This window comes from Diachasmimorpha longicaudata, chromosome 7, assembly GCF_034640455.1.
Source record: "Diachasmimorpha longicaudata isolate KC_UGA_2023 chromosome 7, iyDiaLong2, whole genome shotgun sequence".
NCBI lineage: Eukaryota > Metazoa > Arthropoda > Insecta > Hymenoptera > Braconidae > Diachasmimorpha > Diachasmimorpha longicaudata.
In genome coordinates this window covers 9,689,392-9,708,126 of record NC_087231.1, presented here as the reverse complement: position 1 = coordinate 9,708,126, position 18,735 = coordinate 9,689,392, and the positions used below count along the sequence as shown (strand labels likewise).

At 40.5% G+C, this 18,735-nt stretch overlaps 1 protein-coding gene across 2 annotated transcripts in view; it reads right to left on the bottom strand.

Annotated features, from left to right (window-relative positions):
* Positions 1–66: 66 nt before the first annotated feature.
* LOC135164232 (uncharacterized) overlaps positions 67–18,735 on the bottom strand; it is a 77,776-nt gene continuing 59,107 nt past the window's right edge. For both annotated transcript variants that reach the window (XM_064124385.1, XM_064124384.1), the window contains 4 exons: positions 14,942–15,110; positions 14,328–14,482; positions 11,019–11,129; positions 67–3,634 (listed from right to left, as the gene is read on the bottom strand). In XM_064124385.1, coding sequence (XP_063980455.1) covers positions 11,029–11,129; positions 14,328–14,482; positions 14,942–15,110 — 425 coding nt within the window. In that variant the 3' untranslated portion in view covers positions 67–3,634; positions 11,019–11,028. The remainder of the gene's footprint in view (positions 3,635–11,018; positions 11,130–14,327; positions 14,483–14,941; positions 15,111–18,735) is intronic.

The window sequence follows — 18,735 nt, the reverse complement described above, 5'->3', positions numbered from 1 at the left end:
TGATATGGGTTGAAGTTGAAGAGATTGTGGAGTGAAAAGTGGATTTATATTCGAATCAGTTTATTCATCATTATGCAATTGAATTGCCTGTACAATTAGTTCAATAATTTTTGTCATTCTCATATACCAACAGTAATCATACATATAACATTCCATCGTCACTCGCAATGATATATCAAAGCGATATAATAAAACTTGTCCATTATGATAAATTCTTGGATGTGTTTTCTTTTACATATAAACAATTATACAATTACAATATAAGTTCAAATATTTGTAATAACGCGTGTATGCTCTTACTTCGTGAGTAATTTTGTCTTACGTAGTCGAGTGGAGCGAAATAATTCGATTGAATCTACTTGAGAATTGAAGTGGACTTGATATAATGATTAAGGTGGATTTACGAGCGGTTATTTCTCTCGCTGGAAAATCAGGAAAAATCAAGAACAGAGGAACGACGAAATGATGGGGAGCGGTGGGGGGTGGGGTAGGGGATGTGAAGAAGTATGGGCTTGTCTTTTTCTCCCGCACACATGCGAGATGGAAAAGATGGGAAGATCAGAAGAGCTGGAGAAGCATTTTCAAAGGCTTGGCGAAGGGGTGGGGAAGGAGGAGAGGGGAGGGAGGGAAAAAACATTGGAATTGCAATTTACGGAAGTAGAACCGAGGATATCCGGACAAACGCAAGCGAGTGATCGAGTGTGAGACACACGGTTCGTCTGGCGTATATTTGTAGCAGTAGATTGGACGTTATAAGCAGGGGCACGTCGTGTGGTAGTGGAGTGTGTACGAAAAGACGGATTCTCCGCGTTTTGCGTCCATGGAATTTTCGTTCAAACGCTCCAACTGTTTTTTTTATAATGAAAAAAAAAAACGTGAATACCGTAAATTACTTCTTTGCTGCTCAGAGCAATTGATTTGACGATACAGAATTTTCCAATTGAACTTTTTTTTCCATTCGTAGGGTGGAGTAGAACGAACAGTTGTAGAGAGGGAAAAAAACAGGAGGGGGAGAACGAATTCCCGGGATGCCTTTGAATTACGAGCGTAATTGATGGATTAATGATTGAGCTTTATTTCTATGAAATATATCCTCAGAGGTATTAGCTACGGAGAATGATCGAATTCAATCGGGAAATCTCAAAGACAGATGGAGATTACGTTCCAGTTGGAAATTGGGGGCAACATGATATGAGTATTTACAATTTTCGCTCTTTCGTTAATAAAAATGACAATCAACTGACGTAAATTTATGTTTCCGTGTAAACACTGATTTTTTTTTCTGCCAAATGGTCATCTATTCCATTTCATTTATTCTTCCAAGTAAATGAAATTTAGCGGGAATAATTTTTTTCTCTGTGCGGAATGCTTTGATAATTTATTCAAAAAATTCCCGGGTACATAATTGAAATGTTAGGATTTATTCACCTAGCAATTAACACGACGTAAAATATTTTTTCACTCCAATTCAACTGATTAAACTCTCCCCTCATTTAGACTCCCCCCGATTAATGTGAACACAGACCTTGTTCATCAGCGAAGATAGAGTCTGATGGGAATTTGAATGACAATTTATTGACCAAGCCACGATCGATGCTGTTGTAATCAATGTCACGGATGGGGTTGTGGCTATTTTTCACATCTACTAAATCCATCCTTGTTCCAGCATTTTTAGTATGTAAATTAATCCAGAATCGTGAATATCATTAAACCAGTGGCTAACTCGATGGAAAGAACAGAGTTCATAGCTTTCTAATTTCTGTCCATCAAATGTCCAATTGAAATGCCAAAAACCTACCCAAAGAATATTTCAAGCCGATCGTGACAGGGTTTATTTTTAATCCTTTCGCTGGCTGGTCCCGAGTTGTAACAAAGTCAATAACGCTGTATAATAATGTTGTAATTTTCACACGACTCGTCTAATTAAAATTACTATTGATTTAATAGTCACTTAGTCTATCGAAATAACAAGAAAGAACGATGACGTATTTACATATAAAAATATAATCTTATTGTAGATGTTATTCATTAGTAGATAAAATCGACACAATATGTATATGTTTTAAAGTCACTCTGTGCTCCATTCCCCCCTCTCATTTCCTCTAATTTCCCTTGAGCCTGCGTCTGAATGTTAAGCACTCTGATACGTTTTTCTTAATTCCAATGAACATCACAATTTTTTCATCAGCACAATGAGTCAATTTCCCCTCGTCAAACGCAACTAAACAATCAAATACTATCCAACAATTGTCTCATTCATTTGTACGGCCCTCCTCCCTCTCCCTGAAATATCAACTAATTACGTGAAGACTGTAAAGACTCATCAGTGAGAAAGGGCTGTGTAGTTACATTTAATCGTGAGAAGGTGGTTGGCAATGGGTTCTCCATGAATGCCAATCGACTAGCCGTGGACCATTAGCGTTACGTTACCGCGGCTCTAATTAGGTCGAGCCGATTTTGCGCATCAAGATGAGGCGTGGTATACCTTCCAATGGTACAAGACCGCAACCCGAGAATGGCCTTTGCGTGTCTCATCCCTTTTCACTGCACATTTTCCATTCAACTACCAACAATCTCCCTCCTTCATTACGAATCGCTGGCCTATTATTGTTATAATTGAACAGGAAATAACCATACTAGTCACTAATCAGTCATCATACTTTGTGAGATTTAATTATCTATCTAAGTTGGGAATGGAAAAAATCAATACTCGGCTATATTTGTTGCCCTCGTCAACGGTGGAACGACAATTATTCTCTCGTATAGAACGGCTTTATTCTCAGAAACCACGTATGGGAAAATCGTATAGAATTTTCTGCAGAAAATGTGATGCCATCGAGTGGCTTTCCACGGTGAATACTCATCTGAGTAATTCGGGTGTTAAATTGAACTTGACGTCATCTTGAAAAAAATTAATGTTTCAGAGGTTTAAAAATAATATGGATGAAAGAACATAAACCATTGGAACATAAAAAAAAAATAAGACATAACAAAATGTCCTATGGGAAATTCACCGGAAAATCCCGCAGGAAGCTCTATTATTTTTCCCCACCTGAAGTCAGTTCCTGATTCATTAAATGCAGTGATAGAAGGTTTTAGTGGCTGTTAACGACTCTCCTCAATAATTAACAGTCATGATAGTAGTTAAGATGTCTCGTTAACAGTGGAGACGACGCGGTAGCTGAAGTTCTGAGAACATTTCCCGGTGCTTCGACGGAAGTATGCCGTCGATACGAAGCTCAGCGTTTAAAAATAAAAAATAAATACAGAGAGTAACAGAATGAGAGCAAAAACCGATGGAGTGATTCACGATCGCTGAAGAAAAGTCGAAGGCGGAAACGACTAGCTTCCACCCATGAAATATGCCCCATCCGCTCGCGGAGAAAGCATATTGGTTATAAATTTTCGTGCCAGCTCGACACCAACGATCTGCCCCGGTCTTGCCTCCCTTCTCGCATGCACTGTCTCAAGTTACACCTATGTACATATATATGAATTACAGGATCCCCTTCACTCCCGTAGTTCTCTACACTCGACGTTGATCCTTCTGATCCTCCCATGTCCCTGCCAGCGCGCAACGAAGGAGTGAAATTCCTCTGATCCATTGCCGATGCACAACTCATCAGTTATCATTCTGAAAAAGAAAAGATAAAAAAACCTTATGAAATTGGAAAGATCATTAATCACTTCGCTGAGTAGATCCAAAGCTCTGTTACACCGGAAGGAGAAAAAAAAAACTTTCCAACCATTCACTGGCCACGGGGAATCTCCGCTCATCGAACAATTGTAATTGAAGTAACCACGGGGCATCCCGCACGTTCGGCTACAAAGTAATACAGAATTCGTTTTTCAAACGTAGCACAAACAACTTGTAAACTAAGAAAAAACAAAAAGCAGAGCGTAGAAAAAACGAGTGGATCTGTTGCATCAGTGAGTCCGGAAAAAAAACCGAGGGGGCGGAGGAATATTGCATTGTGAACGGAGGAAGAAAAAAGACCCAAACAATTACAAGGGAGGATTGAAAAAGTGGAGAATCGCGGAGGCAAAACAACAACCAAAAAAAAACCCCTACAACCCACTGGAAGGGCAGCCAATAACGAGGTATGCACTCGTGTGCCAATAGATGCGTAGCACACGCATTTGCACGGCTCGTCGATGGCCCTCGGGCGGGGTATTATTTACGCCGTGGAATAGTTAGTGAGAAAAACAGAAAAAAAATATATGGATAAAGGTGGATGAGGTACGCGAAGCGGAAGAGGAAACGCGAGGGCTCGGGTGTTACGGAGCGTTGAAGGTGGTTCACCACGCGGTCGGAAGGGGGCGCTCATCAACTAGCACGCGCCCATGGCTTTGGTCTGCGGAAACAAATGGAAACAACGTGGCGGCGCTTGCTTTTCCGTTGTGCTATTGGCATTGCCTGCTCTGTTTATTATCGTTTTCACGTGGTACTTCAAATACGCGTGGTATATAATACCGATCCCTAGGATTTTAGGGGGTGGGAGGGGGCCTGGAAGGAAGGAGAAATGACAAAAAAAAGGGGGTCATGCCGGGGATGCGGGAAAATGGGATGCGAGCTATAGGAGGTGGAAAGAGACTGGAAAAGGGAATGAAAATAAATATGCATTGCCGCGCCGTAAAAATACAAAAGCCAATGTGTATAGATTGGTATTGGTGGGCGGACGAGTGGTGGCATAATAGATATTTAAATCCTGTGGTTTGGAAAATATCATGAACAGAGGAAGGGAGAGAGAAAATACGAGAGACTCATCGGTTATCGATATTATTTTATCCCCCTTGATACCGGAAATACAGGCTCTGTTGGAACCTCTCGATGCACACTCGATGCACCGTGTTTCTGTATCCCTTCTAACCTCTTCTGATATGATATTTATGGAAGCATTGTATTCACTGGGCCCCATGCATTTTGGATATTAAAATCGAGGCCGGGGTGTTTCCTTTGTTAATGTCGGGTAATTTGTGGCCAGCGCGATTATTTTAATTGTTTCCACTCCTTCATGATAACCACATATGTTTTATTATTCAGTCTATAAATATATTTAAATAGATATATATTAATGTTTACTTGTCCCTTAGTTTCGCAGTTCAGGTGGAAAGTTAATTTAGTTGGACACATTCAATTAGATGCCTTTCGATTTAAGAAGCCAAATAAAAACCTCGGAAAAACTGGCCGCCGCCCGGGGATCGTCATTTCAATTACTTGAGCTGCATGTGGATTTACGCGGGAGGCACCCACGTCTATCCGTTCATCTCCCAAAGGGGGAGGAAACGGGAGCGGTTGAGTCTCGTCCGAAGATTCACCGGCATTGATAATTTTTCAATTTTCACGTAATCCGATTGAATCTTTTATTCCCCAGTGGCGCATCGAATTCACCGTTTTTTTCTGTTTTCATACCTCATCTATACGAATACGAATGGAGTACAATACAGTGCACAATTTCCAGTTGCAAAAATCACTTCCTCCCATTAAAACTTTTGGTTTTTGTCCGCTGAATAAGACTTCTGTCGATTTCAATTGTTGTAAATTGCTGATGTATATTTTTTTCATCGCCCTGGAAATCAATAGTATTTTTTTTTCACACAAAAAATTCAATTTATATTCCATATACAATAAGAATGAAAACTATGAAAAAATGCATGGGTCAGTGCACTGGAGGTAACGTGCAATTCGTGGTTGTGGTTGGTCGATGGGGTTTGGGACACAGAAGAGGACGGAAAGTAGCTATACAGATACCAGTGGTTTTCCATGCCGGATTCTATTCATACATAGACGGGAAACTCCGATGGATTCGATTCGGTGATTCACGTAAACCGTTCATGAGCCCTCTCCCTGTAATCTACAACTACACGTAAAAAAAACACTGGCTATTCCTCCGGAGGCGAAATTATTCTTTTAGTATTTTTCACGTGTCGCCATATACACTTTTTATTTTCAAATCTCAATTTTTGCGTCCAGATTCTACATCCCAGTGAATTTCCCAGTGAATGCTTCGGGGCTCACATCGATAACAAGCGAATAGTACACCGTTAAACCTGTCATGCTCTTCAATGAGAAGGGGTGATACACGGGTGCAAAAAAAAAATGGGAGATACGTTTTTGTTTGGGTACGGTGGCTTTAATGGATGGATCACTGATTTTGTCAAATGGTATCGCTACTCCTTTTTCCACTATTTCAAAACTTCTCTTCAGGGCATAAACACGAGTGGCGCATGTTTTGATGGAGCAATGAAATCTGAAATTTCAAAGCACCGGAGATGCAGCTGTTATATTGCAGTTTGGGGACGAGGGCGGTAGAATACTGCATTAATTGATCAATTTATCCTGGATCGTTCAATCAATGCATTTGAATTGTTAATTCAGATCGGTATTTTCCAACTGCATGACCTCAGCACAAAAATTCAACCTTTTGTCGTGGAATATTTTTTTAATAAGATTTTTTTGTTATAAAGCGAGCCTTCTTCCTTCAGTTTCAGGACAGGTGGAGAAAAGTGTAGGTACTGGATATTCTCTCTGTGTACCTCATTTAATTGCAGTCGTGACAGTTATCGATATGGGCTTCTCGACTTCCTCAATTGTGACAGGTAAAAAAATTTGCACATCATTTTTCATTCGTAAAATTCGTTAACTAAGAGGCAAAATTCGTGAGCCATTGCCATCTCCATGGCAGCTGTAATAATGGAGTAAATAAAGAGGCACCGTCGGTGTATGTGGGAATATGTAAAATAATGAAAAAAGTGCTGGGTAATACAATCGGTTTAATCAATGTCCGTGGCGTTATGTAGCGTTATTGAACCACGATTCATTGGTATGTTTTGTCAGTCTCTGGAAAATCCACGTGTCTCTGTGTACGTGCTCTTTGTCGAGAAACAACAGTTCGGGCTTTTACGAATATTTGGATGCCTTCCAAATTACGCAAAGCGCGTTCGGTTGCTGATCCTCTCGTTTACTCCGGGAACGAACGCTTTCGGTAACCACAACGTTTACGTATTTCTTCGCGTTCCCATTCTCACTGGGCTCTACCTGGCATAACATACGTGATTATTATTGGCTATTTGTTCCAGCTGAGCACACTATTAACGAATTCCACTTTGAATATGGTAAACATCATCGTGAGCTCGAATTATTTCGAATTGATACTTATGTTGTTCGGGATTTGGAGGGGATATGCAAAATGGAGATGAATATTTGTCACTAAAACTGATGATTTTTTATAATTTAATTTTACGGAAATTTTTAAAGCAAATAATTTATTAATTGAATGTAAATGTGTCAGAATGATTGTTCTTCAGTTACACAGAATTGGTGATTAAATTTGATGAAACAATGATACATAGCATGTACACCAGTTTTATTGGAAGCGATAAATTCATTTTGCTAAAATCACATGCGGTATTTTCTAAGTAATAAATATTTTTACGATAGTTTTAATGATAAAATTTCGTGAGATTTTTTACGGCAAATAATAATTGTTCGATGGCGTGTAATTATTCAAAATTAATTTTCCACAATTTATCTATATCATATAATAAACTGTTGGATTTCGAAAATGGAATAAATCCATTCTGATAAAATCCCCTTCGGTAAATCTGCTGGCTTTGGCCCAGCACAATTTTATTCAATTTTATATTGACGATGGTAAACACATTTTTAGTAATACCAGAAAATATTATTCCAAACGTAGACTATATTTCCAACAAAGATAATTTTTAATATAACAATGCTTGCGATAATTTTTAATGAGCCCTTTCCTAACTGCAAATGATAATCATGCGCTCGAATGTATATTCATTAGACTCATCGTTCCTCAATTACACACAATGTACAATTAAATTCCCCGGAACAACAATGAAAATCACCCGACGTATAGCCATTAATTTTGTAATACAACGGTTTCATTCGAAAATGGGATAAATCCCTGGTGATAAAATCACATGAGGCAAATGTTGCTGAAAAAATCGATTCGCGATAGAGCCTTTTTTTCAATTAATTCGGCCAGTGGTAACTCGCGATATAGTCAGACAGGTTGGAAATGAAAATGATGAAAAAATTTCTTTCAACAAAAATAAATGAGCTTGATTTTTACTCCCATGATGACACGTTCTCCACACTCGTTAGCGGATGGGAATTCCATGCGAGTGGACCGATGACAAGTGCTTGATGCTCTGCATTCATTACCGAGTGGTACAATTGAAAAAAAAATTTAAACCATTAGTAGACTGCAATATTTTTTTCCACATCCGCGAGCACACTCCTCTGCAATAGATATTGAGTCGTCGATTTGGAGCTCGCAGCCGTCAATTATTCGATTCTAACTGCTCACGTGTTCTTCTGTCTCCATAAAAGTGGGTGGGGGAGACGAAAAAAAAGTAAAGCAAAAAATAGCTGAATGTCGCTCGTATCTCCAATTTTATTGCAGCGTAAAGTGCCCGCCTCCATCTAGTTCGCTCCAGGGTGAAATTGGCGGATAACTTATAGCAAAAGCTTCGGAAAAAAGACCGAGACGCCGAAGATAAGGCGAGTGAGAGCGGAAGATGAAGAAACATACTGAAGAGGCCAAAGTATACTATAGACCGGCGGGGGAACAAGTGTGTGACGGCTGGCCTTCCAGTTGATTTCCCACGTCGTGAATCAACGGCTGAAGGTGTCCGGATAATGGGTGTATGAGAGCAGAATGGAGTTGAAAATTAATCCCGAAGATGGGAAAAGCCAAAGAGAGGGATGAGAATGCGTCAGTCTGATGGTAAGAAATCTTGAAAATCTCGTCAGCCCGTCGATACAATCACCAGGAAAAAAAATCGAAAATTACTTTTGAAATCTTGTTTACGAGGGAACTCAACGTCAATAAAAAATGTGAATTGGAACTCACTTTTTTCCGAACGATTGAGAAATTCCACGGAACGGAAAATATAAATAGAAGCCATTTCATATCGTAGATTTCGTGAAAAGTTCCCTAATTTTTTCTCAATATTTTCCTCGATATTCAATGATAGGATTGCTAATATCAGAGCTTATTTAAAATTCCCGCCAAAGGCGTACGCGAAAAATCGAGAAACAGCGGGAGAGAGAGGGAAAATCCTTGGTTCACGCTCGACAAAATTTCCGTGTTCCGATCACGTTTTTTTCCACTCCCCCAGCCCCCTTTTCATCCTGCCAACTCGGCTCTTTATCGGCTGCTTCGGTCCTCCGCAGTTTTTTTCTCGTTTTCCCACTCGTATACGGATATTTTTCTTTTTTTTTTACATTCCACTCGTTGTCATTGGATGAAGAGGAAATTTCGTTATCGAGTACTCCACAGTGGGCACGCATCCCACCATGACACATATCTGCCAGCTTTTAGCGTGCTATTACGGGGTTTTAGGTGTAGGGAGTTTGACGAGCTGGAAAACGGAATAGGAACGAGTTCAACGCGTGTCAGATGTCCACTTTAAATGTTGGTCGCGCGACATTAATCGAACTGGGAGGCGCAAGGGGGTGAGTGAATGCTTGAAGGGATACTTTTCAGAGGAGATGCAATTGTTGACCTCTTAATGAATGGGGGCGATGGACCGTCGAGATATTTTGTAGAAAAATTCTAGAACGAGTAAATTATAATCCACTGAACCGACTGTAATAGATTTCGCGACTTTGTGGGGGGATGAAAAAAAAAATCCTTCCCCGCGTCTTTCAAAAGTGTTCCACAGACAGACACAGACAGCAGCGACGAAAATGATGAATTGAAAGTTTCCCTGAAGTATTTTCAATTGACTACTCCAGAATTGAGCTGTACAACTGGCGTCAGAGGTTGTACCGTCGATTTTGTCGGATGAGGAATGAACGGATACGCCGTCACAGAGTGTGATCACGGTGCTTGGTGAGGGTGGTCGGGTATTCTCGACGTGCACGTTGTGATCTATGACGTTTGATAATGAAAGCTCGGCAATGGGTATGGTCGATGGGTGGGTATGTCGCAGCAGGTCCGAATGATACCAGCCAAACTGCGAACTGACATTGGCCCGTTCGTTCGGGGATCTATATAAACTATAGTTTCCGCGAGTGTTGTCATACGTTACGAGGCTACATGAGAGGAGGGCGGGGGGGGGGGGAGTTGTGGGTGAGTTGGGACTCGGGTTGGACAGTAGAAATTATCTTTGGAAATAGAGTGAGACCGGGATCTGGCTGATAAGCACCCACCGGATTCGACTATGTTGTTTTGTGTTTTGTCACGGAGGTAGAGAGGTGGGAAATGTTTGTCGAATATGAGATAGCGAACATTTGGGGGTGAGTGCCAACGAGAGTGATGCCTCAGTATATTACATATTGCATCATCAATGCCGAGAACGCTGAGAAAAAAATCATAATCCAAGGAGTTTTTTTCTCTTGGAAATGAAATTCATTTGTTTCTATTTCCAGATGCTCTAAATTCATTTGAAGCACGCTTCTGAAAAAATTAATTTCTTCCTCATGAAAGTGATTCCTTTGGCAACAGTAATTTTTTTTCCCCACTATTTTTTTCCCTTCGATCAGTCCTGTGAACACCAGCCATCAGCCGGGATCAAGGGAATCTCATTGGACAAATTAATTGGCACGCGTGAGGTATTACTGAGGTGGAAAAGAGGAAGCAGGTTAACGGGATTATCGAGGGATTCTGGCAGTTCCGTGTGGTTGCGCTTTACGTATCCACAACTTGCGCTTTTTCCCCCATATTTTCTATCCACGCTGGGCTTTTTTTATACCATTTTTTTTTCCTTCACGAACAGCAAAGGTTTCGCGTTAACCCGGAAACTTTATGCAAGCTTCTTATAAGTCGATGAGCACTAGAGCGCTCGTCTGCAAACTCATCTGAAACTGGGATTAGAAGATCAAATGAAGGAGAAAAAAAATGGGGAGACAAAAAGAGAGGTTCTTGGTAAGTCAGTCGGGTCATGTACTTTTGAAATTGGCCCCGTTTTAAATCTGAACTACTTCAACTGGGTCCAACTTTTAAACGCGAAGAGTGGGCCATAGATCGTGAAATACTCACCTTAGTATTGTCATCTCAAAAATCCATAGCTCACGGTCAGATGAATCAACCAAAAATTGAGAACAGCACTCGAAACACCACTTCCATGATGAACAGCAGCTGGAAGTTCCCCTGTTGACAGAAAAAAAAATGGAGAATAGAAAATAAAAACATTAGTAAATTAGTTTGAAGACTGCGAAGGGTGGTAAAGTGTTGCATCAATTTTATCCACTATTTGGCAGTAGATAGCTGTGATATTTTGAAGTGGTCGTATCTCTCTGTCCGGTCAATTTAGCAAATCGAGCACGTCGTGGAAAATATCCGGACAGGGGGAATGGGGATACACCAGTGTCGAACAATTCTGGGGGGAGTGAATTCCCATTCGTTCCGCCGGAAACTTTTGCCACAGTGACACTCTACGGTCTCTCCCTTCCTCCTCTCTTTGCTGTTTAGTTTGGCGTAGAGTACGAGAATCAGGATGCATATATTTGAATCAGTACAAAGTTGGGGGAGAATAAGAAAACAAAACGGAAAATGAGAATTGCTCAGTTCGTGTACTTGTTATTTATCGTTTCATGTTTTTTCACTCGCCTACATCCCCGAAGGAGTGCCTCCAGTATTATCATTTTCTCCTCCTCCGCTCTTTATATCCAACTTTAAAACGTTGACAATTTTGTCTCTCGTTGTGTTTCGTAATAATAGAATTTGCAGGCAATTTGAATTTTTATCATACATATGAAAGACGATTGTTCTTTCCTCATTGATCTCTGTCGCTGGGAAATTCAGGAGTAATTTTGTACCAGTGATATAAATTTCCAACTATTTGAAAATCAAGGGATTATCCGCAGTAGCCATTCCTTCTATTCAGAAAAATCCAATAATTACCCAGACATTGAAGAACAATCGATATAGCACGAGGAAGATCGAGTGGAATGCGTCAATCTGGTGCATTCTCTCTCTTCGTCTCTGCACGTCTATTTTTATTTCGAGGGAACGAAAAATCTCAGGATCCCGCAATCCCTAGCCCGACTATCCATCCTCTTCACCGTCATATCGCTTCTCCTCGGCCTGTGCTCCTTCTAATCCAGACATTCGTTCCACGTTCCCGTCGGCTTTCCATGCTTGGCTTGAGAGTATACCGTGGGGAAAGCATTTTTCAATGAAATACCACCCCAAGAAAACCTGTTCACTTATACTCGACGTTTTTTTTCTCCTATAATTCTTTCCCCATAGATTTTTTCCACTCCCTCTCCCTCCCCCCCATCCTCGTCCTTTCACTCCGGAGTTACCACTTGCTTGCTCACCAGCGCCGATCTCTGAAGGACGTGCCAGTGTGAAATCGAGCCGATCTTTTGCACTTCATCGGATTTGATTTATATCCCCCCGGGTTTCAAATCCTTTTACTCACAATTTTTATCCTCATTCCCCCCTACACTTGATGGGAAGCAGATGGAAGAGGAAGGAAAATCTATTGATTTCCCATAATTTCTTCCCACCGTGTTCAACTTTTCTGCAACTATTTTAGTACTTTCAACAACTCAACTAACTCGGAAAATAACCGCTCAATGAAAGCTCTCGCGTGAGTGATTTAACAGCAGCATCAAAATTTACAGACGTTTATATCTCCGCTCCGGCTGTAGTTGTGTAATTTACAATAAATATATCATGGATCATTTCTCCTTAAGAAAAATATATTATATATTTGTCTATTATTGTATATAACTTCATATGATGTAATATAATTTTTTCTGGATGAGACGTAACCGCGTCAAAGAAATGTCGTGCCATTGTAACCCTGTCTCATATAAAGAACTCTCAAGCCTCTCCATTCACCGTATTATTTCCTCTCTCTTTCTCTCTCTCTCACAGACAATTCCGTAATCCATAAAGTGAATATATTTCCTTTTTTGGGATAGAATTTCCCTTGGGTAAGTCAAGAAGCGTCCTTAATTCACGCTGGAGGGATATAATGCCTGGAAGGGCCAGTTAACCCGGCTGGTGCTGGAGAGGGTACGAAAAGTTAGAGTAGTTGGTACGTTGACACAAGAAACGTGATCCTATAATTTCTCATTCTGGGGATCTTGGTGTAGGTACCAGAATCCTTTTCCCTTTCTCTCATCCAGTACGTGCACGATTTCGAGTAGTAACGTAGGGCAGGAGTTAGAGCATGAAGATAGAAAGGACACGGTTTAACGGTAGACGAACCAATTAGAATACTGAGTCCCAATTTCCTTACAAAGTAAGATATCCTAGGACGGCAAAGAGAAAGGGTGGGTGAGGCAGAGGAGTTGAATCACACAATGTTGGAATCGTTAAAGTAATCTGCTCCAAAATTTCCAGTTCCCTCTCATTTTTCACATCTGAGTTGCAGAGGCCAATTAGGATGTTTTTTTTTTCATTCTTTTGTGCCTCTTTTTGAGGAAAGAAACCAACAACTCGACTGATTGTATCTTAGCCACTCTCCACCTTATCTCTTGGCTCCCTTCCTTATACACATTGCAAAAGCAGATCGAATTAGGAAGATCTGAGTTCTTTCGTAATTGCACTGCTGAGGGAACGTTGAATAGGCTAGCCTTTTCAGATGCCCGAGATACCCAGATTCCGTTACAGATATCCTGCGATTTTTCTCCATCTCTGGAACCACTGGTTTTGCAAATCTCCATGAAATTTAATTGGATAATATACTCAATCCTTGTGACCAAAAAAAACTACTGGCATCGTAGAAAGTTTTTTCAAAGAAATCGACTCCTTTGTCCCTTCGCTTTCCACGTCACCGTGATTTTGTTTTATCCCGGTAATGTGATGAGAATCAAATATGAAAAAACAACGAACAACTTCTTTGATCTACGAGAAAGAGTTTGAGATATCAGCCTACCAACAGTTTGACTCGACTGGTATCATTTCCCCTTGAACGACAGGTGCTTGTGGTTATAAAGTGCTGTTGCAGATGATAAGATGACGTGAACTGTCTTGAGTCATAGCATAAGCGTCTCAGCTGTCATCGCCCTAACACCGTGAAACAACGTCTTATGTAGCGAAAGCAGATACCACCAGCATTTTCATCGACTATATATTGTTGTTCGATAGTGAAACCTTGTTACGGGTAGAGAACTACTTGTAACAATGTTGAAAATGAATGTTATGGTGGGGTTTGGTGGGAGGGATGTTAACCAGCCACCTTAGTGGTACCATCTATTGAATCCAATGGTTTGTCTCAGTGTAATCATACTTCATCGTGTATACAGGACTCATCCAACCGGAACATTACTGTGCGGGGTTTTGTTTGTGTATGCACTAGGTGTTTATACTAGTAGATCATTGTTTCCTTACCGTTCAAAACGTGAACAGCTATGGTCGTCTTGGCTCTTTCCGGTACGATGCAGCTGTAGTTTCCTGCATGTCGTGGCGATGCTTTCTCAACGACTAGTGTACTTGATATAACTGGTATCTCCTTGTCACCCAGTAATTCAGTCGTTCTATTTTCACTGCAAGCAATGTATTTCCGCACAGTCAATTAACCATTCAACTGACAATTGAAAATATCAATTATTCAATTCGTCAGGAAACGGTTTGCAGCTGACCTTGTAAAAATAGATATTCACAGAAAAAAATTCTGACCAAATGGTAAAATTATTCGACTGCGATTTCTATTTTTTACATGTTTTTGCATGAATTCTGGATTGTAGATGAAAATAGAATGAGAATTAATTGAAAGAATATAAATCAATTCAAGGCTGGTCGCAGAGCGATCGGTTGCTAGTAAATTATAATTGAATAAGACAGGTCAAATTTGACATAAACTTCTTAGGTTTGATCTGAAAATAGGATTTGACTAGTAGGATCGAATCACAGCGAGGGGGCGTGTGGGATTGTCAGAATGGGAAAAATGTCATATAAATGTAGAATCGATGGAAGATAAAGGGAGCAATTTGCATGAGACTAACCTGACATCCGCAGTGAGGATTTCATCTCCCCTTGTCCATAATAAAGATTCGTTGAGCTTTTCAAGTACATCTCTGCCCTCACACCTCAGTCTGAGTGTACTGCCCGCTTTGAGGTGTCTCTCCCCAGATATAGTACGTCCAGAATCGTCCGTTATATTCAGAGAGGGTGCTGTAGGCATCAAGTGAGATTTATAAGTATGACTGCACCGCTAGAAATTCCCTGATTCAATTTATCATATCTGTGTAGGAAGTAATTTACATCAAACTCTATTATAAAATTATTTCTACAATTTTTCATACACTGGTGGGGGAATTCCATGGGAGCGGAGGATAAGAAATTTTGAGTTTTATCTCCCCTCAATACTCTCGTGATACTCCCATTTTAAATTGAAAAAAAAGAAGAGGAATACCCACACATGATAAATCACTCCTGTCGTCATACGAATGTGCGACTTTTATGGTCGCAGATTCAATCCCCAGTGATGTTCCCCATTACCTCGAGAGATAAGTAAATTGAAAAGATATATAGATTTCTACGTTTCAACCAACTTAATGCTCTCGTTCTTCAGATTCAGTTAAATCGCCAGCAGCATCCACGATAAACTCGTTCACTCGTGCATGAAGGAGAAAAAAAAAATCCGAAATTGGTTGGATTTTTCTCTTCTCCCCCGTTGTTCGAGCATCACGATTCGTCTGGTGTTGTTGGAGATGATTTTTCTCATCGGGAAACCACCATTAGGATTCAACTCGACTCGCCAGCTGCAATTCTCGAGGCGACCGCTATGCAAATTTCATGACACAGCGGTATGCTCTTACTCTTTGCTCCACTCTGCTTTCGGTACTTTTCTTAACGTCCTTTTTCTCCCCCTTCTCTGTATCTCTTTCGCTCGCTCTGTCTTTCCGGGCTTCCTTTCCGGTTTTCGACTATGTACAGGAGACAATGTCACTGAGTCTGAGTCCAGCGGCTGCTTTTGCTTTACCTCCAGAGCGTTTCGCTTGGTTGAAAGAAAAAATAGGGGGAAAAAAACAGAGGGCGGAAGCCTTGGTTTTTTTTTGTTTGCATTATTTTTCCCTCTGCGTGTTTTGGTCTTTTTACATGTCCGGAGTTCATTCTGTTGTGGCGGATTTTTTTTTCTCCTCCCTCCGCCCTTTAATACTCGAATTGCGTTTCTCATAAGGTATTTCCACAGCTTACTTTCATTGGTGGGAAGTTTTTATCGGATTAATGGAGAGAAAGACCACTGATGGACTTGGATAATTAATGTTTTGGAGAAATGTGGGAAGGGGTTTTTCGGTAAATGCTCAGTCTCTAACTAGCTGCTCTTGTTTTCTGTACAGATAGTTCTGAGAGATGAATGGTCTCGGGTGGATTGGACTTGTCGATCTGTCATGGCTTGTAATTGCCAACGCATATTCGATGCATCAAACCGTCATGTGGCAATCGATCAAGAACTTCACCACTCTAATCAACGGGGGCCATTGCTCTCGGGAAAAGCTGCTGGATCAGCCTGAAGCTTTTACTCAAGACTTTAAGTTCCACTGATACCTTGACAATTTGTTGAAGGATGAAAAAATAATAGGAAATGAGGTGGAGCGTAGTCATGGAAGAGAGGAAAATAATCCCCATCACGTTGGGATCATAATTTCCGATGTTCTCATTTCGTTGACGTTCACTGCAGCTAACGTGAAAGCTTTTCTGCTGTCGTTAAATTAATAATTTTCATTTCATCCGACAACCCCTGATATCACCAATAAAATTGTCAATTCTCCGAGACCTTCAGGTGCACATCCGGTTTCTCTACAATATAATTATCGAAATGGAGTAGAATGATTTCTTTTCATCAAGTTACATTTCATATTACTTTGGGATAGTAACATCATCCACAAAGTTGGCTTCTCGAATTTCATCTATCGGAAAAATTCAATTTTCTCGTTTGGCTGAAGTATATTTAGGGTAGCAGCGGAAGAAGCTCTCGAGACAAAAGAAAATTTGATAACATCGGTAACTTCATATTGAATAGAATACAGACAGTTTTTCAAACTTTTTCATTTGCTACCTTGATTCACTGTAGTAAATTTCGAGTCATCCACGTAGAAAGTTCTTTTCTTTGTCACTTGGTCGTCATACACGCTGAGAGTATTTCATGTAGATACGAATTGTTGTACAAAGTCTCGTAGAAGCCGTCGATCCATCAACAAAAGTTTTCTCCGTCTTCTATTTTTTTTCCAATTCTCTTGGGAGCTTTTCCCACTTATACGACCCATACTTGAGTTTTCCCTCAGCAACTAACCCCCATACTGTACAAACTACGTATACAGTTATGTCTGAGCTGTATGGCAGTTTGTCGAGTAACCTTGTTCAAACTTAGGTTTTGGAAAGTTCTTTATTTCAGTAAATTGGTTGCCGCTGGTGGGTTGCATCTCCTTCTGGATAATAATGCTCTTTGATCACCAGCGTTGTGAGCTCCAAGTCATTCACTTCCGTTCATTCTGTTTTATTCTTCAGATCCGTCTCGATTTCGCTGGTGGAAAGGTGAATTTTACTGTCTGGGAAAGACCTTACCCATACTACTACTACTGCTTTATACTTTCAACTGCAGAGAGTCGGCCGGTCTGGTTTTCCCCGTTGAAGATTCAGCGAGTTCTTCCAATCTCTTCGTCTTATTTTTCCCCTCGTTTTTCCTTATTTTGTTCTCTCCGGTTTTGCTCGGTGAGTTTGGCGAAAGTATCTCGATGGGAAAACTACTTTCGGATAGATGGTAAACGAGGGCCAAAGTGGGGAAGGAAGCTTAGCCCTCGAAGATCGAGGGGAACTAGTTAATATCCACTAGCCATTGGCTGTCCATATGGCTGACTTGTTCACGTCAAACGCAGGACACTCCGGACCGTGATTACGATTAATTAATTTACTCAGGGGCGAGCGTTATTCGGGCTTGAAGATCCTCCTGTACCAAATCACTAACAGCCGAGAGGTGACGAGCTAGTCGGAGGGTGGGATATGTTTCAGGACACTCAAATACATATATATATATATATATGTATACATTGTGAGATGTCTCCTCCACTTTTACCCTTTCAAGTTTTAGCGTCTCTTGGTAGTGTTCTGTGCTCTCACTCTTCATTACCACCTCTTAGCCAACAACTAGTCTGTTTATCTAGGCTTCCTAATAAGTCGTCTGTCCCTTCAGCTGGTCTTGATAAATAAAGGGGTAAAGTGGGCAACTCTTCGTGTTGGAAATACTAGATTGCCTGTGGTCCTTTGGCGAATATAGCGAGAAAATGGGGGAGGGGGAGAAACAAGAGGGAAAAAAATGTTTAATCGCAAACTAATTTGAAGTTCGGCTGAATAAACATAGAAAGGAGAGGGAAAATAAAAGCCATTGGGAGGGTGAGTTTTATTAAATCCACTTTCATCCTTCCATCACTCAAGACTTGTCCATTGTTGAATCTATTGAATTAATTTTTTTTCTTGGATAATTCTTCCAAGTACTTATTTCTTTTTTTTAGTCTCTTCTGAAGTTGAACCCAATGAGAGCCTTGCTGGGAATGAGATCTGTCCACGAAGGAATTTCATTAATTTATCAGTTGAAAGTTGAATCAAACAATTCTCCCAGCACTGAGTTATTTCAATCGAAATTCCTTGTCCTAACTTTTCCCACTTTTATCGTGAATCACGATTATGAAAACCTGACATTTTTTCCGGTAGAGTGTCGAGAATAGTTTCTCATCAATTTAAAAGATGATGGAGACTTTTAACGTAGAGGCGGATTAAATCCTTCTCATTATATTTATAT